General features: G+C 38.4%; 1 protein-coding gene across 2 annotated transcripts in view; it reads right to left on the reverse strand.

Annotated features, from left to right (window-relative positions):
* Positions 1–4,846: 4,846 nt before the first annotated feature.
* ZFPM2 (zinc finger protein, FOG family member 2) overlaps positions 4,847–26,652 on the reverse strand; it is a 307,159-nt gene continuing 285,353 nt past the window's right edge. For both annotated transcript variants that reach the window (XM_040068921.2, XM_058421801.1), the window contains 3 exons: positions 15,921–16,127; positions 11,419–11,643; positions 4,847–8,327 (listed from right to left, as the gene is read on the reverse strand). In XM_040068921.2, the coding sequence (XP_039924855.1) occupies positions 5,836–8,327; positions 11,419–11,643; positions 15,921–16,127 (2,924 nt within the window). In that variant the 3' untranslated portion in view covers positions 4,847–5,835. The remainder of the gene's footprint in view (positions 8,328–11,418; positions 11,644–15,920; positions 16,128–26,652) is intronic.

Below are 26,652 nucleotides of genomic sequence, written 5' to 3' on the forward strand. Positions count from 1 at the left end.
TAAAATTATCAATAGTGCCATTCAAGGTGCATGTCCAACACATTCTTTCATGGAGATTTCCTACAGGGAAATATTTCTATTTCAAAGCAGACTGAGTTTCTGGGTATGCTGCTTAGGGAGGAGTGAGTTTCAAGATGTGGTGAGGGCTACAAAAGTCCCAAAAAGGGGGCTCAGCTGGAGGAGATGAGAACAGCTGAGTGCATGTAAACCTCCTGTTCAGGAATTCTAAAGTGACTCCATGTCTCCAATGATTACCACATTCTCATTCTGGAAATTACCACATTCTCCAATACACCAGCTCAGGTGAATCCTTTCAGGATTCAGGTGAATCTTGCCTCCACTGTGAATCATTTAAGGTGGGTAAAGAGTTAAAAAAACCTCCCACAATAGAAAACAAGACAGTTACAAAACCAACTAAGTTGTCAGGTGAAAAAAAAAAGAGTGTGAGGGCCATTGAGTTGCTAGGTCAGAACAAATTCCTTGGCTTGGGACATGCACAAAGCAGCTGAGATGTTGGGGTCTGTGCAAAGCAGCTGAGAGCAGAAAGGGGAAAGAACAATTTTGCCAGGATATTTAAATTTGGATATGAATAAATGTATCATCACCGTCCATGCACCAAAAGGTGCCAGTTTCCCTATGCACTGAAGATTAAATGGTCTGGCTATAACTTCTACAACAAAGGATTTTTCTAATCACCTTATAGAGGTGTTTGATCTAATCTCTTAATCTAGTTTAGGTTGTCTCAGTTTTGGACATTCTCATCTCTCTGTGAATGTTTTATATATATGTGTGTGTGTGTGTATAGTAAACAACTCCATGTATTTGAAAGATGAAATTATGAGAATCACAATCTTCTGTTCACGCCAGCAAAAAAGCCTTGTCTCACCCTTCCAGTCACAATTCATTCATCTCATGCTGTGGTATTATGCAGAAGCTTTAACTGTGTGACTGCAGATGTACTGCCCACCTCCCTTCCCCGTGCTCTGTTTCACTCCATACCTAAGTTGCACTACAATTTTAGTTCGTTTTTCTGTGGCTCTAAGTGGTCTGGATTCGAAGCACTGTCAGTGACCTTTGTGGAAGACCTCAGTGGAAGACCACACAAGGCTCCCAGGCTAACACATCTGAAGCCTGGGTATCTGACTTTACTCTAGTTTACAATAGGGTCACATACCTATTCTGTGGATATCTGCCTGCACAGTTCATGACAACACAACATGCCAGCTGTGAAGGTGGCTCTTGGAAGGTCAAAAGAGTTGTGGCTCTCTTCCCCATTGTCAGCCTTGGGGAGAAGGAAACCACCAGAAGCCAGAACCTTTACATTGGCAATGTTTAGAATTTGGGAGTGATCTTCTAAGCATTTTGTCTCATCAGTACTTTAGCCTCTCTCCACAGGCCTCCAGGGATGTGTAGCATTCATATAGTGTTGATGCCTTCAAACTGCTGCCTTCTGCAGCCATCAGTGTACCCATACTACACTCAGGATTAACAAAGTGCTGCTTCCCTTTTTCCTTATCTTCTTTGCCCCTCAATAAGATTATCCCACACCACCCTTTTTCTATTATACTCACCATGGAATTTTCTTCAAGTCAGGTTTTCCAGGCTGCTCAGAGCTCCATCTCAGTGCCACTGTTTCAGAGTGGTTTCTGGTTCATAGCTTATGTATGTACATTCAGCGAAGTGAATTAGTCCACCTACACATCATTTTGATAGTGGTGCTGGAACTGATTTAATTTTTTAATTTCTACATCAGGGGTTTTATTTATTATTTTTTTCCTTCTCCATTTGCCTGTGGTGCAGTGTTTATTGTACAAGGGAGAAATCACCTTATTCATATGATTATGTTTAGGATATGATTTCTACATTCCTGCAGACAGTGCGGACAATGAACATAGTCAGTAGTTGTCTAGTGAAAATGAGAGACTGAGAAAGTTAGGATTATGGATCCACAGTAAATATCCATGATGTAGTTTTATGGTTATTTGTAATAATGAGAACATGTCACCAGAATCCTAATGTTATTACATTACTTCAAGACAAGCGGACATCAGCTTGTAGAAATATGCTTTGCTGTTTTTCTTCTACAAAGAAAAAATCACCATTGTTCTGTGAAAACTGTGAAGACTGTGGTATGAACGTGGTATGAATGAGGACTCACAATTACCATTCAGAGTCTGAATTTTGGGATAAAAACAAATAAATGAGGCAGACAGAGATGTGGCCAAATTAGTTCTGAGCACTGTCTGTGGATGGGATGTTTTGTGAATAGAATAAGGAAATCTTCCTTAGAAAGCCCAAAAGTTGAACATAAAACCTGCCAGGCAATCAGTACGCAGGGAGTTAGGCAGGAACCATCTCTTCTAATTGTGAAGCAATTTTATTTTTTGTAACATAAACCCAGGAAATAGTTTAATGCCTTTTGCTGAGCTGTTCACCCCATAGCCCCAAAGATTTGTTTACTGACACCAGGTGACAGGGATTAAGGGATCCAAACCATTTAACTGAGGTGCTCTGTTTCCTGCTGAATTCCAGTTGTCAAAGACTAACAGAGGGATTCCTTTTGCATAGGTGATTTGATAAAAAATTAACAATCCTAGAAAGCCTAAAAGAACTTGGGAAGAGAAGCTTTTAGCAATAGGCAGTTCATCACCTTAGACAAACATGTAGATATAATCTGAAGTGAACACAAATAACCTGTTGGTCAGAAAAAAGATTTAAATAGTTTATTTCTGTAAACAATACTTAAGACTTAAATGTAGATGTGCTTTAAACCCCAAGCTGGGATTAGGCCAGTATTGTGCAAACTGGTTTAAGAGACAGGAGAGAGATTTCTGGCTGTTTAAATTGTTTATGTTCTTATTTCACATAAGCAAATTTAAAAATTAGTTCAATAAAGAAAGTGAAACAATTGAAAACAGTCTATAAAGTTATGGGAAAAGATGATTCCTGAGCCCAGCTATATGAGCAGCTTTTAAAATAATGCTTTCTGGTTAAAAAAAAAAAAAAAAAGAAAGAAAGAAAGAAAAAAAAGAAAAAAAAAGTATTTAAAGTATCTGCTACCCACCTAGCTTGTGTACATTTTTACTTTCACAGAGTGTGATAGTATAACCTAGGGGTTTAGCATGTGTCAGAGTTGCCAGCTGTTCCTGTGAAATGACTAAAATATATAAAATGTGTTTACAATTGAGTAACTCTGCACCCAAAAATGAACAGGTTGTGCTTACTTTGAACTTGTAAAAATGGAAGCAGTCAACCAAATAGGTGATTTATAAAGAGAAAATGTTAGCAGAATTATTCTCTTGTGTCAAAGAAATTGGACTAGCCAGTGGGAAGAATATAATGCAGCATGGAAGTCTTTACCTCTAGAATATATCAGGAACCCTCAGCATTTCTGGATCAGAAACTGTTTGTGATAAGGCTTTCCTCTTTCAGCATCACTTCTCAACTCAGTATTTGCTTTAACCCTGATATTTTTCTTTACTTTCTCACTGTCTAAACACACCCCTAGAGCTCTGCAATTGTAAATTATACAACTTATGGGCTTCTGAGCAGCTTCACCTACAAAGTTCTCATCTATGCATGTGGATCTTTCAGAATTAGGTTATTTCAATCCAAATATAATCACCTAGTTCTTTAACCCATTATTGCATGATGGATAATCTTCAAAAGAATGTTTGCCACCAAAAAGGCCAAAATGTACTATCTATTTCAAGTATCATGAAGTCTTGGATACCCTGGTGTATTTTCTAATGAATGTTTAATTGATAATCATGAGTATTTTGCCTGTTTTATTCTCCCTGTGATCGTAATGCTTTTTCTCCTTCACAAGTGTTGTTATCCAAAGTATTTGTTGTAGGACCAACTTTAGGCTTACTGAAAAGAACATATACATCTGCTATCTTTGTTGCAAGTGAGATTTAGTACAACTTTAAACATTCTGGACCTGTATTTAAAGCCCGGCTAACAAGCAGAATTGATAACTATAGTTTTGAAGTGTTTATTATTTTTGCTAGTGGGCTACATGTAGCTACACTTACAAAGAGAACAGTTTCAGTTCCAAACTACACAGAAATGGGGTTGCTGAAAGCCAGTGGCACTGTATGCTCTTATGCTAGGCTACAACTGGCTGGCCTGCTGAAATACCATCCTTTTATGTAGCTCATTCTGAGTTGTTTCTTTGGCTGATACAGGAACTAAACCACAGCTGTTTATGTAACTATTCAGATCATGTTTTTTTCTCAAATTTGTAGGATGAAAGTGCATCAATAGGTAATTTTTATAATCTGTTTTTTTGTAATGAAAGTTGCATACAGGAGACTGAACGATTCCAAGTGAAGAACACTAACTGTGCATTAGTTCAGATTTTAATAGAACATAAATTATATTTCTATACTGTAAGTAATATTTCTATACTGAATTAGTGGCGCAAACTGCTCTTCTCCTAAATGAATGATCTTGTTTTTCATATAAGAACACTGAACACATGAAGAATCCTACCAGAGGTAATAGGAGGGAGATCGTTCCACTGATTTTGACGTATGGAGATACAGGGAACTATGTGTTCCTTGGCACCAGTAAAGAGAACAGCCTTCCTGGTTTCAGACCCTCACATTTTAAGTTTTAGTTCACTAGGCAGTCTTAGACCCAGTTGCACTAGTGACCCGTCAGTGGGGACTCCCTGGAAATGGAGGCATGCTTTGTAGTCATTGTCTCTCTGAACACTTTGATTCCACTGAAGAGAAGGCAATGTTAGCTTGTTCCTAAGAGCCTCTTCATAGTTTGTGAACTCTAAATCTACCTTGAAAAACAAAATTAAAAAAAAAAATTAAAGAAATTACTGCCAAACTTCTCCAATTATCTGGAATTTTATTCCATCCATATACATGCATAGTAACAACATTTGTTGAGAAATTATTTCTATCAGAAGTAGAACATTATCTTTGTGATCACCAGTTGCAGTATTGCTACTCTTATATTTAAATATATCTTATATATGAATTAGATTCATAATTGCAGCATTGAGTTTAGGGTTTTGTTTTAGACTGTGCCTTTCAAAAGATAAAACTGATTGATATGACTTCATTTCTTACAATACTGCTTCCAGTAATTTTGTTCATTCTTTATAAAGTATTGCATTTAACAGCAAAGGTTTAAAAATTGAGACAGAGATGCATCAGCAAAAGAAAATACAAGTACTATACAAGAAAGAAAATGCCATCTTCATTTAACGTACGTTTCAGATTAAGAAAGTGGACAGAAACATACTGCTACATACAAATGCAAAGCCTAATGACTAAAGTCCTGTATGTGCTAAAATATAAAGTGCAAACTGAGCCCAATTGTTCAAAAAAATTGAAATTTTAAGGCGAACTTTACAGCATAGTTGAAACTTCTTTGCAAGTTATATTTTAGCATATACATATATCTGCAACAGCATATAAGAAAAAAAATCAGGATACACAAGTGCTTTTGAAGCTATTTCTAAAATGCTTTTCTGTATTGTTTGCGACTATTTTCTTTAAAATCTACTATACAGTGCAAACCATATGTGCTACACAATAACTATACAATAACATTACAAATGACTTTAATATAAAGTTTTTAAATAAAAAATAACATAACTACAGCTATGAATACTGCTGGTAAAATAAATTAATATTTTTGAAAATGGCACCAATAATACACTTTACTAATGGACTGTAATGAAATTACACCTTTAAGTCTTCAACTCAGCAATAGTGAAATCTCCTGATTGTCCAGATGTAATTCAAACAGCTCTCCTTTAACTGTATGGAACAATATGCTAAACACATGTACCAAAGGTGACCGATTGTTTCATTTGACATGTTCTGCTGCATGTGAAGAGCAATAAAACTTCTTATGAGTTATAAAGTTTGAGAGATTGTTGAACTGGATGTCACACAGTCGGCAATACTTTCCACTGGTTGGAGCCTGGCTAGAGCCATTCACACCTTTAGCTATACTAGACAACTGTTCCTCTGCTGTAGGAATTGCTGGAGAGACGTTTTCATTTGTAGCTAAGGGATTCTCAGAGATCCAAGAAGGAGACTTGTGCCCGTCTTCATGTGGAGGATTCTGGGAAATGTTCTCTTGCTGTGAGTTAGCAGCAGGTCTTTCCTCCTGTTTTAGTCCCCCATTAACTATTACCATGCCTCGGTTTTTCGGCAGTAGTGGAAGAGATTCTTTCTTCTGCACAGCACATCCATTCGAAGGTGCCTGGCCTTTAGGAGATTCACTTTCTGTATTTGTGCTTTGATCTAAATCAGTATTATGAATGACGAGAGAACCAGAAATGTAATCACTTGGCTTTATTCCATAATATGGAGAAAGCTGATCTGCTCCTTTAGCTTTCTTTATTGCTCCAGGGTAAAGGCATTGTGGAAGAAACAAATGTTTGTTTTCTTCTTTTGTAGCAATAAGCTGGGCTGCTTCACTAAAGACTTTCAGTCCTTGAAGTGTTGCTAAGTGTGTAGAAAATAAGTTTCCATTGGGAGAGGACTGTTTTGAGTTTCCGTTTTTCTCACATTTGATTATGCTTCTCTCATAACTGACATCTGGGCTGTTTCTTTCACTTTCTGGGTTTTGAAACACCTTACTGTCAAGTTGTCCCAGGTCACTACGCTGATGAGCAGTGACAGGACAAAAATTCTGCTTGTGAGCCAGGTAATTCTCTACCTTGTTAAAACTGATCTTGCATACGGTGCACTCATGGTAGTCCAGCAGCCTTTTGGGAGAAGTGGACGTCCTCTCTGATGGGGGTAAGCATTTTTTACTGAGATCTATTGGCACATCCATCTCTAAGCAAGACACGGTGGAGTGGGCAGTATCACACTTTGAAACTGGAACACACTTGTTAATAGACAGTGATGTTTCCAGATGCTTCGAGACGATTCCTGGAAAGATATCACATCGTGGGTGGTAACATTCTCCAAGGCCCTCTGTTGACTCTTGAGTAGATGTACAAGGATTGCCAAGATTAGCAACTTCTAGAAATCGCTGTTGAACTAGTGGTGGCCTCTGCTCTTGCTCTGGTAAGCACATCTCATACATCTTCCTTCGCTTCCGAGTACGCATTGTTCTCTGCATGGCAGGCACTTTGTTGGAAGCGGACCTCTTCAGCGGGGGATCGTGGCGAGTGGCACAGTAATACTGCTTGTGGACCATGTAGGTCTCATGTCTGCTGAAAGTAATATTACAAGCTTCACATGTGGTCTTGTTAGGGTCACTCTCCCCCTCTACTAAAGGAGCATTGGGATTCTTCACATCAGAAGGTTTTCCATTTATCTTCTCATCACCATTGCTTGCAGATGACAACTTCTTAGGCTGCGCAGTGAAGTCTTTTTCATGACTTTTATTGTTTGGCCCAATCAAATCTAAAACATTGGAAGAGTTTAAGCAAGATGTCTGCAGAAGTTGATTTTCTGGATCTGATGTGTGAGGAGCTGGATTCAGGATATTTATAGAGCTTTGACCATTACTGGGACTTACAGCTTCAGGCATTTTTTCTGGAACACTGGAAAAATCTGGTGACTTTGCCATCTGCTGCCATCGGCTGCTGCAGTAATGCTTTTTGTGCACCAGATAGTTGTCCAAATTATTGAATGTTATGTTGCATTCAAAACATGTAGCCCCTTTAGGCATCAAAGGACTGTAAATTACAGGTGGATAATTGCTACTTCCATGCCTCAGCCTTCGATGGACCAGTTCCGACATTTTGGCTAATATCTCTGAAGCCTGAGGAACCACAGTGATATCTTGGGGAAAAGCAAACTGGGAAAGAAAAGGTCCCATTGGGAAAGAAGGACCAATATTAGGCTGAACTGGTGATGAAGCAAGTCTTGGACTGGACGGTTCAGATTTTATTTTGGTATATGAAAAACTCTGCTTATTTGCAGCAGGCTGGGTTTCTGGCCTCTGGTTTGGAAGGAATAGTGGAGCCTTTTTTTCACATTTATCAAGCTCTGTATCAGAACTTGCATCTTTAGTTTGCATGGTCTTTTGGCTCTGGGGAACATCATTTCTGCTCAACAGGTCCGCTGCTGGCTGTAAACCTTCTTCATTTCCACTTGGAGAGTGTTCAATGTCACTTTCTCTCTGAATTTTGTTGCCAGAGACATGTAACTCTTGGTGCTGCAGTAGCTCCCTCTGAGTTTGGAAGCCAAAATGGCAGTGATTGCATCTAAAGGCAGCTTGAGTAAGATGCGAGAACAGGTGCTGATGAAAGTTAATCACTGAGTCTGCAGTGTAAGTACAAACTGTGCATTTCAGACTAGCACCGGGTGGGAGAAATTCTTCCATTTTCACTCCTACAGAAAAGACAAGCAAAATACAAAATGAAGTGACCATTTTGTCTCTCATGAAGAATACTGGGAAATCAGCTGCACAGAAGGTACAAATACAGTGAGAATGACCAATTATCTTCTAATGAGATGGTATTAGTCACCCTGAAAATACTTGAATTGTTTTTTCCTCTAACTGCTAGGTTATTCCCAGACTTTTGCTCTGCTTTGGAGAGCATTTGCATGCATTCATCAGAGCTGCAGGGAGAGAAAGAACAAGAGAAATGATAAAAATAGACTGGACCTATTCTAAATGAAAAGGTCTCAGAGTTTACAGTTACAACTAAAGGGACACATAATGTTCCCCATACGTTATCACTGGAAATTTTGAATGCACAGAAAACACACCAAGGTCAAGAGGTTCAAGGTTATAATATAGCTTGAGGTACAGCCCTCAGTGTGTCTGAAAGCCACAGACAAAGCAGTAGCATTTTGAGTATTACTGATGCTCAGCTCTTTGCTTGCATGGGTTGGCTGTAGTGTGGGATTACAGATTACAGATCTGGTATGGTTACAAGGTTACACATCTGTCCTCAGCAGAAAGGAATGATGAGCTGTGTTCCCTGTGAAGGGAGGAGGAGCAGTAAGACATGGCTTTACTGACATTTTATCCTTCACATATAATGGCCGTAGGCAACTACTGCTATAATATGACACCTTTTCCTCATGAAATCACTACCACTTTGTCAAGAACAGGACATTCAAAAACATCTTAAAATCACCAATTAAACAAAAAACTCCATGTTTCGTGGCATTTTGAAATTGAAAATGCTTTAAAGAGTAAGACCAAATTTCTCTACTGCAACAAGAAGGATTCTAGTTACCTTTTAGACAATAAAACCTGAAAAAAATATTTATAGGGATGATATTCAGATTTTAAAGTGAGTATTTGTGCTGTCTACACACGTGCACATATACCATACCTCAGTCTGGTGAAGTAGGTGTGTGGTAGTGGGACAATAAAAAACTGTAAGGATACTGTAGCTCACTCTGTGAGTAGTCACACTGTTGTACCTGGAGGTCTTCCCTTCTTCCCTAGTATCAATGACTCTCCAAGTCGTGAGTGAGATTTGAAATTTGACTTTATCTTGGCCTCAGAGGCCAGGAGGGAACCGAGGAGCTACACAGCACTTTAGTCAGCACTTGTTTGCCATGAGGCACTCTTTCCCCAGGAGGCCACATGAGGGTTTAGCTTCTCCACTGACATGTGCTTCACATGCTTCCCCATCCTGTGGTACAGTGACAGCAGTCTCTATGGAACTTTGCATTTCAGTCAGGGCTCTGCATTCCAGTGGTGTAGGTCAGCTAGAGCCTCCAGTGGGAACAGTAACAGCAGTTGAAGCAAACACAGGGCTTCCAAACATTACAAGACATTTGGAAAAGGAATGTTTCATTCCTACTGCAGAAGGTGTTATAACTTGTGATAATCTGTATAGAAAAGTAGACTGACAGGATAGGAAAGAGAGCAACAATGATTGAATAGACTGGTTTGACTAAAAAGAAAGGTAAAGGCCTGAGGTTTAGCCTCTCTTCTAAGAAATAACTAAAGATTCTTACTGGAAATTCCCCACAATCTCAGATCTATGTCTTTCAAGGAACACAGATCTCTAGGTTACACACAGACACGGTCACTCACAGCCCATGGCTCAAAACTCTCAACACCTAAGCCAATGGTATGTCAATAAATTCATATAGTTTAAGCAAATCTTTTACACAATGGATAATATTTCAGTTTTCCCCTGCATGGGGAGAAATTAATCTGTAATCTTCCCAGAGTATCTGGCTATAATTGCCAGGCTGTAAAACACACTGGGCTGCATTCACCTGATCTTATTGAAGCTGTTGTAGCCTGTGGTTCTGCTGGTTTACTACACAGTGAAATATATGCTAGGCAACAAACAGAAAATGGCAATAGCCTGAGAAGATCTTGAAGCACAAAAAGATCTGCCCTCTAAATGAATGGCTAAGGGTTTTCCATGCTGTCTACATAAAGAAGTTTTCACTTAGCACTCTTCTAGTCCTTTTCTGGGAGGTACCAAACTCCTCCAAGGCATTATGTTGCCTTTTAGATTTGCAATTGCTACCCAAGTATCAGAGGAACATTTTTCACTTCACCAAATCCACAGAGTAGACTACACGTGCCCCAAGAGTTTTTACACTGCAGCCAAATAAGGCTTCCTGTGACTAAAACACCCATTAATGTCTTTAGACTCCATTCATACTACAGGAGGATCAGGAACACCAGTAGAGCCCTTGCTTCTTTGCAGAAGCAGCTCTGTACACCAGACAGCAAATATACCACACACTTACACTGCAGCCTTTCTTATTTGTAGGTGTTCTCTGCTACTGAAAACTCTAGTGCAAAATGTACTGCAAACTTTTAACTTGTGCTTCCAGCCTTAATACAGTTCAAAACTGGGCACCTACACCATGCTGATGTGGGGCTTATGGACATGACTTAGTGGTGGACTTGATGATCTCAAAGGTCTTTTCCAACCCAGACAAACTTATGATTCTTTGTTTTCGTGATTCTAAAATATTATCCCCATTTTACATTTTTAAGAAGGGAAAAGAGTAATTCTATCAAACAAGAAGTTTTTTATGAAACAAGTATCCTGGTAAAAGCACAGAGTTCTGGACCATGATCCTTAAAGCCTTCTCCCTAAGAAGCCTCCTCTAGAGCACTAAGATATTACTTCAGAAGGACATGTTCTCTGTTTGTGTGTATGTTTGGTAGCTGGAATCCTGCAGTAATTGATTGTGTCTGGATTCCTGATCATACCTTCACCAGTATAGAAATGCTGCCTGGATGTGTGTGTACACACATTAAGAGAGAGACAACATTCAAATGAGGGTTAGTAGATAAGACAAATGACACTGGTTACCTGGGAGAGGTACTCGTGTAGAACGCAGGTCTGAAACTGTTGACATTTTGGTATTATCTACATCCAGTGCTTGCATATATTTGGAGAGACATTGATCTACTGAATGTCTATAGTGAATAATTCTTCAAAAAGCTAAATCTAGAAGATGATACACAAAAATACATGATACTTACCACTGTGAGAATTTAGGTGCATTTCCAGAGCTCTTGCGTTTGAAAAGCTTTTGGTGCACTGTGGGAAGGGGCAGACGCTGGATATCTGCTGAGCAGTGTCCTCACTCTCCTCTGACAGCTGCGGCCCCTCTCTTTGCCTCCCACTGCAGTAATACATCAGATGGGCCTGCAGGTTCCGCTCGCTTCGGTACCAAATGCCACAGGATTTGCAAGGGAATATGTCCTCTACAAGCAAGTATAAGCAGATGCAGGTTAGCCACAGTTCACTTAGTGCCAACCAATTAACACAGCTAGATCAATTCCCCTCCCTTCCACATTAAAAAAATACTTATTTAACAAAACGTTGAAAGCGGAGAAATGGGTTTCTTGAAACGTCACTTGCAGATGAGGGACTAACATGGAAGACAGTTGTTTCTCTCAAAAAGATATTTTTAGAAAAAAGTTGCATAAAGAAAAACTGCTAGAAGCTTTTGGCATATAATTATTTTTAAACATTAAATTAAATTAAATGTTTGTTGGGAACATGCAATACTAATTCAGGAACTATGCTGAATTTCCAATATATTACTACTCATTAGGTGACATCTTTCAGGTTTTTTTATGTGTGCACAAGACTTTCCAGCTCTGGGCCTTGGAATTTTTGAGTGCTAACTGCAGATGATTCTGAAGGATGTGTATTTTCAGTGTGCTTATGCATTTATTACTGTAAAATCCTTTTGCTCTGATATCCAGGAGGCAGGACTAGACTACTTTTCCTTAAGATTCTATCATATTGAATGTCATATTATACTAAGCAGCATGTCTATTTCCTTGGTTCCTATTCTTATTAATTATAGATATTGAAATTTCTTCTGTATTTTTTGTCCTCTCGTTTTCAGTAAATTGTTGGTTTCCACTTTTCCTTATGTATAGAGGATATTTATTGAAAATAAGGCAATTTTCATTGTCTCCTATCCCAAAGTGTCAGCAACCCTCTGAGGAGAGACCAGGCAGTGATTGCATTGAGTGTTTTCAGCAGAAGTCAGGATTTTGATCATGTATTAGATGCTACATACTTTATTAATGTGAAGAGTAACAATGCACATGGTATATTTAAACCAAGTGGACAGATATTTGTGTGTTAATACCCTGTGAAAGGACACCTACACAGTACCTGTCATGTACACATCTCAGAAAGACAAAAGATCTATTTGATTTTTCTGAAAGGTGAGCCTTCCATCCTATCAGTAAGAACAAGAAGAAATCCCTGCTCTTTTTGGGCACATCTACACTGGTAAATCAAACTGTGACAGGATCCATGCTTGAGCACTGGAACTTGTTTATATTTCTAAATCATGAGAACAGGCCTTCTATACCTTTGGTTTAAGTCAGCGAACACTATTCCCATTCATGCAGAGATTTCAGGAATTATCAGAGGCATAGGAGCATGCTCTGCATCTGGTTCTGGACACTCTGGAGTGTTTTTGAGACTAAGAGAGGATAAAATTATGAGTGGCCCCAGACTGTGACAGCTGACCTCAGGGTCAGGTAATTGCAGTCAACATCAAAACACATCTTGATCAACATCAAAACTCCTCCTGACTTCAAAATGCAAAGAGCTGCTAGAGACTGTAATTAACTTAGTTTTGAAGAATGGCTGGCTGCTTTGAAAACATGGGATGTGTAGCTGATGATGTAATTCATTATCATTCATGACAATTTATGTTTAATTTCAAATATTGATGTGTATAGGACAACTGCTCTGTTTCAATTCCTTTGGCTGTACAAACTTGAGGACTCCAACCCATTGACATGGATGGGTCTTTTATTTGCTAAATATTTACAAATGCAGCCAAAATTTACATTGCTTAGTTTGCTTCTCTAATTGCTATGCTAATGCTTGTCTATTTTTCTGCTCATGAATTTGCAAAAAATATTTATACCACTACCAATTTTTATTTTTCCCTTTGCCACTGAATAATTGTTGCATGGATTTCAGACACAAACATTTAATGGAGCAGTTAGTATTCCAACATACACTACTATTAAAACATTACTGATACAGCTTGCATCATTTGAAATGTCCACCTCACTTTAAAGGTGACATTTCAACATTTGGTTTTGGCCTCAAATGGTCTAAAAAAGTTGAACTGTTGAAGTTTTCAAAGAAAAGGAAGTCTAAAAGTAGTAATAGAAAATTATGATATGGACTACATGTCCTATTTGAATTCATTTGACTACATTCCATCACAGAATTGAACTTTCTGATTATCTTAATGAATTTAACTTCCAGCCATCTTTATTTCCTATGGGTTAGATGGCTTGGACAGTCTGTAGCTGCAGTTAGGCACGGTGAATGCAGACAGTCTGTAGCTGCAGAATGCCATGCAGAGGAAATGCATTTGAGGAGTTTTGAACGGTGAGAGGATCAAATTTCAGGGAGAACAATATACATAGATGGGATCTGAAACTATTACTACTCTAAAGCGATGCAAAACAGATAAAGGCTACTTGAAGCTAATGTTTTAATTACTTACAAGCCAAAATATTACAATTTATTTCAGTGGATACCTTCATATAACGAAACATTCAGCCTCAAGCTGAATGAGTCAAAGGTGATATTCTAATTTTATTTTTCCAACTAGCAAATGTTAGGAAACATAAAAAAATCTCCTAAACAACCTAAAAAATGATTTTTTTTTTCAGAGATCTACAAAAAGAATGCTTAAGAGATGGCTCGTTACAAATCTAGAGGTTCATTCAGTTTCTTGCTTGACTTCTAGTTCAAGACTTTAATGAAGAAACTGAATTTTACCCATTCAACAATGAAATGTGAAAATAGACCCTTATGATCAAAGGCAGAGTCAGGACCGATATGGAAAGTTCTGAGCAGCAATACTTGCTATTTTAGCATCTTCCTGGAGTCAAGAACACAGAAGTTACTTTGAGTTGCTGCAAAACCTGTACAGCAAGAGCTGATGCACCATAAACTTGAAGACTCCTCCTGCTCAGTGTGGCTTTCCAGGGCGTTGCAAAAGTCAGTGCTGACAGAAAAGGTATTTCCAGAAATGTGATGTTGTAGAAATCTGACTCCTTTGCCAAAGCCCAGAGTTGGCCTCATGGATTTATGCTAGAATATGAGCTCAGCTGAAACAAGCTGTGCCCTTTAAGGCAAGGTAACCCGCTATACGAGTTCCCTTTCAGCTGTTGACTATAAACAAAGGCCTCCCCTAGCAGTGGTGTTTTAGGTGCTTCTGTCACCTTATCTTGGAAAGGTCCTGTGCAATCCTAATTGCTGGTTCTGTGAGCAGGTATGCCCCACTGGTGGGGTAGAAATAAAAGTGCTTAGCTAAAGGGCATGAGGCTGCACCAACTCACTCTTGGAAGAGACGACTTGGATGATACAGACCTTTGAAGGTTTATCTTTTAAAACAGGCTAACAATAAATATGTAGGTATCAAAATAGTTTACTGTAAAATAAGCAATTAAAAACAAAAAGGAACTGACAGGAAAACGTGGAATGAAATATGTTACCAGTGTTATTTTAACTTGTCCTGTGTGAAGAGCTTGAAGATGTGACTGTTCAAGACTCAGTGTTATTAGGTGTGAGACTGAGTGGCAGATCATGTGCTTGCATGTGCACGTGCACCTGAAATATCGTGTTCAGTAGTTTATTTTAACTAATTATAATACTTAGAAACCACAGGAAGTGTGAGGAAGTGCTCCAGCATGGGGTATAAATGAACAGAATTGCAAAGTGCAGAGAGCTAAGAATGTGCAATCTAAGTCTAAGTGATGACTGGTGAGAATCATGAGAATGGCCAATATATTTGAAAAGTACCTAGAAAGGAGGATGAGGAACTAGGGCTGTATAAAGCTAAACAGAAGTAATAGAGACTAATTTAATAGTAATAAGCAAAAGTAAAATTTAATTCAAGCTGAATTGTCTCTCTTCAGGAACATTCATGTCCCTCCTCTGTAAGGTCAGCACTTGAATGCACGCTGCATTTTGTTCATGATAGAGCCCACTGATGACTAGAAGATGTAAAAGCATTTTTGATAAACCACATTAAGTGCAGATGCTACAATAAATCAGGGCTGCTGTAAAGGCATGATTTCTGCTGCATTTTAAAACAGTCGCTGAAAGGATGTGTTTCTTTTCCTTTACTGGGTAAAGGGAATTATTACCAGAAACTGCAGCGGTAAGTAACAAGCTTACTTGAGCAGCCGAGGCTGGACTTGGAGAGCTGGCCAACCTATCTCATTTACTTTTTTAATAGTTTCTAAGCCTATTGCCTCTGGGAACAGATCACAGAACCTCCACACGAGGGCAGGTCAGGTACTCTGGTGAGGCTGTCCCCAGACTCCTCTTCCTGCTCTTTTTATCTCTGAGATGATGGGGGAACAAAAGCAGGCTTTGAGCTGTGATGTGGTTTCTGTGGTCATGAATTTACCATTGCTACATTAGGTCTTCTCATGTACCCGTTTTAAAAATCTGCCAGAGAATAGAATTCCTCACTTACTGTTCACAATAGCTGTAGGCAAAATAGATGCCATTGCAGCTTGCTGCGGCAGCAGCTGTATGGAGTCCAGCAGGCGGGCGGGGTACATGCCTTCTGTGAGAGTCATCTGACTGGCAGCTTGCAGCCTTGAGTCAAAATCCACAACAAAGGCAACCAGCTCTTCACCCTCTGAGATGGCCTTGGTCGTGGTACACCAAAGCTGCCCTCCTGCAGGAAACATAAGCAGAAAGATTCAATTGACAATATCGAATTCCAGAACTTAAAACATCAGTGATCTCTTCACACATTTTTCTGGGTTTTTGTTTGTTTGGGGTTTTTTTCAATTTTGATGGTTTATATAAGGCAAAGATGTATACAGTTTTTGCTTTTACTGTCTTCCTTCTACCAACATAGGAATTTACATGTATAGGAAAAACAATTTGAGGATATTTTTCCTAACTATTTGCAGCATGAATAATCATTTTAATTTTTCATTCTGTCTCCTAAAAAGCCAGCACTATGAAAATTAAAATATATAGGTGAAAATAACTTAATGCAGCACTTCTCTCATTATTTTCAAAGTTCCTCTAAATTTTTTCTTTATGCCAAATTTGATTCATTTTGAATAGAAAATCACAGCTCAATAAAACCAAACAGCTGCAAGAAAGAAATCAGATTTCCTCTTAAGGGCGTTCTTCCCCTCCCTTATGTTTGTCACCCTCTTTCTCTAAAAAAATCTTCCCTTATGTAATATTCTTCGTAACATGACTGCTTTATCTCTGCTTACACTGACTGAACTTCCTGAAAAGAAGATATGCCAAAGATCTGTTTCATAAAGGCTTATTCAAATAAAGGTTTGTTTAAAAGGGGGGAAGGGGGGAAGTGGAAGAACTTTCATCAAACAGTAAGATACACTATAGCTCTGTGCTGCAAATGTCACGTGTAGTGCATTAAAAAGAAAATTAACTATGCGAGTACATCTACTAATGTATTTGAATGCGATAGTGAATGCTCATTTATTTAACATGTTTAGACAGGCAAAGCACTTATATTGTGTTATCTACACTCTCAGGCCTAGATACATATCCAATACAGTTATGCCTGAAATAATGTTGCATACTTTATATGTTATAAAGCTTTTTTTTTTTTTTTTCCTCAGGTTTTGTATATATAGAGAAAGCTATATGTTGCATTCATTAGGCAAGCAAAAACTGTACTCGTTTTGATAAGTAATATTGCTGTGTTTATCTTTCGGCATAACTGCCTTTTCAACTGCACTTCATTTTTTTCCCTTCAACGAGATTATAGTTTTAAAACAACTTGTTGCAAAAATCTGGTAGAGGAGATAACAACAGTGTATGATATGCCACAGCTAAATGGAAGAATTAGGACATTGTTTTAGAGAAATCTTGGACAATTAATTAAAGCAGTCTATTAGCTTTCAAAGATGAGCAAACAAAACAGCATCAGTGACAGTGTATTTCAGTGGCAAAATACTCGAGCTTCCACACCTCCAAGAGTGTAGAAGTTTCAAAGAAGAAAAGTCTTTGTATTCACCGTCGGTAATACAGCAGTTGAAGGTGCTAAAAAGTTTATGAACTATTTACTATGAGAGGAGCAAAGCATACCAAAGTTTACTAGTCGCTGAGATTACAACATTAAATGGTGCAAATCTGAGTAATTTCCTCTAGAAAATAAGACAATGAAAAGTGAAGATAGTACCAAAAACTTCTACAAATGCAGAATCCTAACACCTGAGCAGGAATTAAAAAAATTGAAGAGCACAATCTGACATATTGCCTGATATAACTAGTAAATATATAGAAGCCTTCAAAGCTAAACTAGGAAAAAAACTCCTCCAGAAAGAAACAGGCTAAATTTTTAAAGTGTACTTAACAAGTCTTATAGATGAAAATACATGGAACACATACTGTAATTTGAGAACCTGAAACTGGGTACTTTTGCCTCAAACATCACACAGTTAATTTCCATTATTAACATGCACTTCCATCTTATTTATATACAGAAGGTCTAACAATCAACTGGCATGTTTTAGTATATTTTAATACAGAATAGGTGCTCTTTCTAGATTTTATTATTCAGTGGATCTCTTAATAAAAATGCGTCACTGTGGAATAATGAACCAAGACTTTCCCTATCCCGGGAAACATCTTGACATGCTGTGTGTACCCTTGGGGCAGGGGAGGGGGGGCGGGAAAGTGATTACTGGGTCTCCAGCTGCAATCAGTCTGGATCAGCTAAAAGGCTGAGTCAGGCTCCTGGTGTTGGAGCTCCTCAGGGCATTGACTCATGTCCAGCAGCAGATTAAATTCGGACAGCTGAAGGGAACAGTGACCCCGGCTGCCTGCTCCACCCAGCTCCTGCAAACTGTCACACCTACGGCAGGCACAGCCTGGTGGGATGTGTGACAGCTTTGGAAGTGCAATGGTTTTTAGTTTGGCTTAATAAAGAAAATCTGAGCTAAGGAGGTTAAACCGGTTCCTGCGTATGAATACAAACACTCAGCTCACCAGGATTCAGATCCAAGAAGGACATTGTTATTTTGTTTTCTCTCATCCCAGTCTATAGCAAAAAAATTAAGTGATCGTGACATACACGTCCACGTTTACATCAGAACATGATATTGTGTTAAGTTAAATCCCCAGATGAACTCCCAGAAGAAGCGGTCTTCCAGATACTGGAAACGCAGGTCCGCACTTTTGTAGCAGCAGCCACTCATCGGGACAGGACATGGTGCAGTCCCCACTTGTCCCCTTCTGTGCTCGCCTGCACAGAGTAAGGTAAGAGCTGTGCTTTGAAAGACCCAAACGAACTCCTTCCCCTTAATGCAGTGAATGCAAACATGCTGACCTTCATGCACAGCAGGAAGACTTCTTCAAGAAGAGAAGTCTTCTTGAGCCTTCCACCGCACAGTCAAGCAAAGAGCACAAGTCAGTCAAGAGTGACAGAAAAAGTACTGTCAAGTGCAGAGAACCTGACAGAAGCTTCCAAATTTAATAGGAAGTTCCAATCGTGACTATCATATGAATTACTATGCTGTCTAGACACCTCTGGCAGGGATAAGGGTTTCCTTACAGGTGGCAGCTAAAAATCAGGCAAAAATTTCTTCCCACGAACATTTCTACAGGCTAAGACACAACTGACATATATACAGCAATGTCTCAGGAGCACAACAGCTTTTCATTAAGCATAGAGCAGTGCTAACAACAGGTTTTCAAAGGGATAATACGGAAGCCATAGCCAAGTACCAGTGGTGATTAGGAGGATATAGGAAGATGTTTGTCTGAAATATTTGCAAAGGCATGAAGATTTCATAAAGAAACATGAAGGACTATTATTTATACGAGATGAAGTTCTGATTAAGCCGGCTAGATTTTTTTTTTTAGCCAACTGTTCCTCTTGTCAGAAATAGCTTATAGGAGTGAAATTGTTCTACAAAGCTTTACCAGGCCAGGTTTCTCAGTCCTAAGATGACACAGGCACCAGAAAGGATGAACAGATGTTTGAACAGGGAGGAGTGACGGACAGTGCCTCTGAAATAGTCGTAGTCATATAATTTGGTCAGTAAGCAATGGTGGACTGGTGATTTTGGGCCTCTTCTTGTCCATAATAATTACATTGGTCACCCATTCTGACATAGCAGAGAGAAGATTCTTAGTCAGGCACAAGAAGTATGACACTGATGATGTGGATGACAACAATTATGTTTACTGCTCACACAGTATCTAAATATTGTCAATACACTACATAATACAGGCAAGTCTAAAAGAATGAAACAGGATGAAACAAGTTCAGCTAGAAACATACAGGTTTACAGTCTTTGGCTTTATAGAATTTGAAGCAAAAAGCCCCCTTTTGCTACTATAGGATTTTGTCTCCATATGTGGCCAGATCTCAGCGCTTTTACTCACCTATTCTAAACTGAGTGCTCCCTGTCTTTGGGGTGGACATACCCTGCAGGCGTTCCTGCTGGGGGTGGGGGAAGGAGGCCAGGAACCCATATGGGAGCTGCCAGTCTGCTCAGATGGCCCAGTCTCCAGCAGCATTTTACACCCTGTTTCAGGCCGATGTGCACTAAAGTCAATCGAACCATCACAGCTCCCGCATCGCTGGAACACATTCATTATGGGAGCAGTCCAGGCAGTTCCTCCTGCAATTCCCAACGGCTGTTCTTATCTTAGGGCAATTCCCACCTGCTGTTGTTATCTTTGGACAAATCACACTGCCCATCAGAGACAACAGCAAGGAAAAGCCAGTATGCCTCCTGCAGAGGATGCATGGATGCAGGGAAGTTCCTTGCGTCCTCTGACTATATTTTGTCACCATCACGAGCACTTACACTGAAAGGGATCTTATGGTTTTATGTGGTAAAGCAGTAGTAAAAGTCTTACTCTTGTGCAGTGCAGAAAGGAAGGTTTTAGATCAGCAGAAGGCTTTGTAACATTGGAAACCTATTTTCTCGAAAAGGGTAATTATGACTGTGAAATTGAAAATAAGCTTCTTGAGCATGTAATGTATTGTTTTATATCTATGGTTAAATCAAACAGAATTATGGATATATAACACACATGTCAAGCAGAAGAAAAAAATAAAAATGTCTGTAAACACTGTATATTTATTTGAACTCGTTTTCTTGTTCAGAATTCAAGGAATTAAAAGTGCTCATTTGTTTAATCATCAAAAGACAGGAAAGCTAAAGAATATCATATTGTGCAAACTAGAGCAAAAAATTACACTCCAGTTGCATTGGCATGAATTCTTTACCAAAACATATCAGGCACTGAAGCAGTTACCTTGATACCTTCAGAATATCCACCAAATGAGAAGGTTATTTCAGGGTTCTCTTCTTTGCCTGCATCTTTCACTGCAATTATATCTGCTGCTTGAAAAAACCACCAACACCCTTAAATAACAACAACAACAAAAAAAACAACCAAAAACTTTCTATGAAAATGAAAGAGTAAGGTCCTGATGTTCCTGAAAAACTGTGGACTTACTGTTCTTTGTAATGTTTATGATCAAGATTCTTGTGCAAACAGATCTGGTTCCTAACAGGAAGCTTATAAATCATACTCATAATTGCTGTCAAAACTGCAGTGGAGTGTACTGCAAGTTTCGATAATAAAGAATAGAGTCACAGTTCAAACTTGATTACATTTTGGAAATTCATGGTGCGCTTACAAGAATCAGTGGTCTTAAATATCTTCTTCTCCTGCCAAATTTTTCACTTGCACTTTTTATTATTTATGAAATCAGTGTCTGCACAATGTCAAGCAGACCTCTGCTGATAAACTCTAATTAAGATTAAGACAAGCCTTTTGGAAAGGATCCCATCATTAGCAAACATGATAAACACAAAAATACTCCCTACTTGTCAACCAGGAGCAATTCAGTAACCTAACAGTATTATCTGTTGCTAGGCTACAGGGCTGACAATGCTTCAATTTTATTGTATGGACATACCTATAGAAAACTGTATAGGAAAATGTATCTAATATAAAAGCATTTAACTTCATCCATGCTATCTGTAATTCACGGCTTCCCTCAATGGCAAAAAATCAGGTTAATAATTACATAGCATGCTGAAAAAAATCTTAGCAATGTGTCATGTTTGCACAATTTTTTCTAATTTATCTCTATGATTGATAGACATTTGCTTTGTAAAAATAATAAAATGCAAGCAATTGGATGCTGTAAACTAGAAGCGTAACTGCATCTGGACTCATCAAGATATGGAATCACACTTAGTATAAAAATATATAGCAAATTGAACCAATTAAATCATATTTAGATGCAGTAATATACTATCTTCTGTATTCAGAATAAGGAGTAATATGATGACAGATATGCACGCTAATTCAAAACTTTATTTTATGTAGAACAGACGCCTAAAATAGAAAAAAACCCTTTATTTTTTTAACAGCCTTTCCTTTTTTTTTCCTTCTACATTTGAATCATTTTTTTTAAACAAAGAGACTTCTACTAACCTATTTGAAATAAGGAATTTGCTCTGAAATTTTAACTAAATGGCCATTCACTCATTTTGATCCTGAGAACCCTAGAACCCTACACCAGAACCACAGAACCCTATACCACTTCCAGGGAAAACACAGAATCCTGCAGTGAGCCTTGTGAAGGTAGGCTGCTGCTTTTTGTGTTTTCTTTTCCCCCCACTTATGTTTTGCAGGCCTTAAGGAATGATAATTTGGAATCTGTTGATCACAGTCTGAAAAGACATTATATGTAAGGTCAGACTCACCTAACTCCACTGGCAAAAAGAGCTTCAAATGGATGAAACCACTAACCATAAACTCTTGATTCATATTGTTGCTTTTAGGAAGAGTGCCTTAAGGAAGCAAGTAGCTCAAACCAGTATTTCCACTGAGTAGGGGTGTTTCAGAGATTGAGAAGCACAATGACATATAAACATATATTCAAAAGAAAATTCCAGTTTCCCTGTCTTTAGTATCAGCTGATTTTCCTTGCCAAACTAACTAAGTCTTGGTATTTTGACCCAGAAATTCCACACAACTTTCAAAGAAGTTTAGGCAATCAATGGCAATTTCAAAAGCAGCTTTCAGTGCCAGTTAATTCCGAAGTATTACTTTTGTGTAGTAAAATTTGAGCTTACTGGATTTGATTGCGTTGCTGCAACAACATAATAGCCCATTTCCTGTACACACGTCTTTTTGCAAGAAGGGTCAAAAGACTATCAGAATTTATTTAAACAACAGACTGTTGCTCTTAGCAACTTCCAGGCACCATCAACTGAATTAAACCTTCCTCTCCCAATAAAACATTCCAACTTGCAAAAAATTGTGCTTTTTAGTAATGGTAATGCAGGTTGGAGTTAATTTATTTTCTTCCCTCCTTTGTTCCACAGGTTAAGCATTTAGGGAAAATTTGCACATCACAATAGGATTGGATCTTCATATTTGGGTTCCTTCTGCTTCTCACCCATGGGGTTGTGACGACTCAGCATATTGAATGCCATTTCAGTACAGCACAAGTTACTGGGCAGATCTCTAATTTTTGACATGAACAAAGTACATATATCTATATGTGGAAACATTGTTTAATAAAAAAAATATAATTCATTCAAATCCAATACTGTTGAAATTTTTGACAGTAGAGTGGTACAAGGAACAGAACTTATAAATTATGTGTGCCCCTTCTTTGAAAAATGCTTTGGAGGTTTCTTTGTGCATTGGCAAATACAGTAGGAATATGAGTTATTGTGTGAATCCTCCTGCACAGCACCTGATAAAAGAATAAAGAGCTGTGACATATTCTTAAAACAATAGAGGAATTAAAGAGAAACAATGGGCCAGCTGCTTCATTAATACAATCAAAAGACAGCCCAGCACAGAGGAGTCCAGATAATTAAGCACTACTCTTTTAGACCTCTTTTCTGTAATAAAATTGCTAAAAATTTATTAACTACTTCATAGTTGTTAGATAGATCTATGTACTTGTTTATTTGGGTTGATTAATGCCTTTTCAGTATTCTACAACATGCCAACTCATGGTTCATACAAGTTTTTGAATAAAATAATGTAGGAATATGTGATATGGATCTGTGGTATATACAGTAATAAATCAAAGGCATTTTGTGAACAGTCTTTCCAGTTGCTAAATAATTCTTAGCATTTTTCACATTTGTACACAAAATATGTACTTTGCACACCATTTTTGCTATTAATGCATTTTAATGTTGGGGTTCCAGCTGTTTCTCTGTGAAGTAGCTCAAAAATCACCGCTGTAAATTCGGACTACTCAAACTCTCACCAAAACCAGCTTTACTGCTACATTAATGAGATGATTTCCTAGCCTCTTCTATAATTTTTCCTTGTTTACTGATCAAAGGAAATTGCCAAAAGATATTTGACCTTAAATTTTAACTACCCACTGCATATTACAAGCCTGCAAAAAAATGGAAAATGTATTATATAAAATTAGACCAATATAACAGACAAACCAGTTCTATTGCCACTTTTATTATTACCTTTGTGTTCAGCATAGAATATGGAGCCTTAATTTTTAGCTCACTGAACAAAAGGCAAAATGAAGAAACAGCAGTGATATTTTCCAGAAGCAATACAACAGAAAAATATTCAGCTTAATGGCTCTAGTCAAATTAAACCCCTGTATTTAGAGATATAAGATCTCTGACCAGAAACAGGGAAGAAAATACTCCTTAGGAATACAGCTCTTGCTCCTTCATGTGAGTCAACCTGAGCTTTGGGTCTGACTTCAGCTTAGTCATATGCTGACAGCTGACAGTGTATTCATCTGAATAGATGATTTCATGGTTAAAACTGGCAGGCATTATATAGCTGATAAAGAGGAAAAGAAAAATATGAAAGGAACTCGCCAGTCCTAGGGGAGAGAACTCCTAAACGTGGCATCTTGGTGTGTCAGGGGTCAGTCTCTCCCTTGCTGCAGTACAACTATTGCTAACATCACCATCTTAGGTTCTCAAATTCACACTGCAAAAACCTTCCTCAGCTGAACCCCAAATAAAGAACAGTGTTTCTGAAGAGTAAGGAGTGCAAGAAACAGATTCTGGCCTCTTGTTTTTAACACTGCTGTATGCCTGCATTTTGTTAGTTTGAGGATTTTTATGTGTTTCCTCCAATTAAATGTCTGCATGTAACGCTCAACAGAGTTCTAATAGGTAAAGAGGCAAAATAGATTAGTGCTCCAAAAATATTCACAGGAAAATAATGTGGTAATTTTATTTGCCATTTTCCCCCCGATAGAGCTGTCACAGCTTATTTACCACAGGGGGAGACAGTTAAACCCATATCCTTAGAAGTTCTATGCATTTAAGAGGCTTATATATCTCTTCTGGGACCCTTGTTCAAATCCTGGGCTAATCAGAATGAATACATATCTTTCTATTAGATGGCTCTAAAAAGTCTTAGGTGATATCAGCTCCTGGTGGACGACAGTCCACAGCGTAAAACTATTAAATGTTTGGCACAAATGGCAATACTTACAAAATGAAGCTGAAAACTGTAATATCCTCCCACATCACAAGAAGTTAAGTCTGCTGCTCAGAGGTTGAAATTAAAGCCTGCCACAAATGCTAAACCTGTTCTATTTCCTTAATTCAGCATAAACTCAAACAAGAAAGTTGAAGGAGTTCTTTCCCAAGTTTAGCGTTTTCTTCCTTTTTTCCCCCCTCCTCTTTTCTTTGTAAATTCTTCTGTTTTGAAGTGAGTGCTACATCTTTTTTACGTTTGAATTAGATCTCACTTGAGTGTTATTTTAGAATTTACTAAGCCTTCAGAAAGAAAATGATAAACAGCTTAAAAAACCCGATAAGCCCTTGCTGACATTGCTCACATTGCATTCCTACCACCACTGCAAAGGAGCTAGAACTTACTGTCAGAGCACACTCACCTCCCTTTTTACTTTTCACAGGACCACTGAATGAGCACTCTCCACAGAGCTTCCCAGGAGACATTCCAAGGTGACGCCCACTGCTTCCCCCAGCTTTTGTGGATGCACCAGGTTTCACAGAAAGAGAAAATGCACCACTGAAATCAGCTCCTCTGAAGCAGGGCTTTGGATACACACATTCCTACAATCCCTGCTTCCATATCAGCACAGCTGTAAGGTGACCTTTTTGTAGCCTTACAAACACAATCATGCCTGTGGATTGTCTTTTCAGAGTTATTTTGTGAGGCTGGAGTGTATGAAAAAAGGAGGTGATTAAATGAGACAATAGATATGCTTTAATGGCACCTCTTTCTTTCAGGAAAAGCAGAGTACACTGCATCTTATCAATGGATTTTCTACTGTCTTGCACCTGCTACTGTAGGGCTCATTTCTTGCCCCTGGGCAAATGTAGAGTGAATGGCAAAGGCACCTGAGCGGAAGGAGGGATTATATAGAAGGAGCTGTAGTGATAGGTTGTATTTGTAAAGGAAGGCAACACAATAAATATAAGGAGAAATACGGAAGTTTTAGAATGGTAAAATCAAAGTAAGAAACATTGGTTATGAGACCTGCCTGCTAATTCAATACAGGGGCCATGCTCCAGAAAAGGCTTAGGGCTTTGTGAGAAACAGAAGTCAGCTTTTGTAATGAACAGAAGCTGGAGCATTTAGTTACATGCACTGTAACCCAGAGAAAACAGCTGCTATTATCGTGAGTTATCTCGGACCTTTACTCGTGTTAACGTTCAGCTCACGGGTTGAAATTCAGGAACCAGTTCACCTCAGCTGTAACAATCATGGAAGAAAAGTCGCACTTCCTGATTCCAGAAAGTCTTGTCCCCACTTAAGCGATTAGAATGTTTTACATTGGCTGCAGTGGAAACAAGACTCTGTGACAAATCAGTGTCTCCCTTACTAAACAAGCAACTAAATAAAAGTAGATTTGCATGTTTAGTATGTTTTAAAACGTAAACACCATAGAAGCTATAATAAGCATCTAACCCAGTCCTCCCTATTTAAAAATACCTCATTAAAAAAGCCCACCACCACCCCCACACAACCCTCCATACCTATAACTCAGATTTCCTCAAAAGGAGTTAAATCCCAGGTGTTAGTGTAGAACTTAAACAGAACTTAAAAAGAATGAGCAAATTGTTAAAATTCTGGCTGTAACACAGATTAACAATTGAGGAGGATTCTGCACTTGATGACTTCTTCCAAAACAGGCTTAATAAAAAATGCCAGTTTACTGAGCATCATACAGGGGCATAGGAGCTACCATTGTG

The sequence above is a fragment of the Hirundo rustica genome, chromosome 1, assembly GCF_015227805.2.
Source record: "Hirundo rustica isolate bHirRus1 chromosome 1, bHirRus1.pri.v3, whole genome shotgun sequence".
In the NCBI taxonomy this organism is placed as follows: Eukaryota; Metazoa; Chordata; class Aves; order Passeriformes; family Hirundinidae; genus Hirundo; species Hirundo rustica.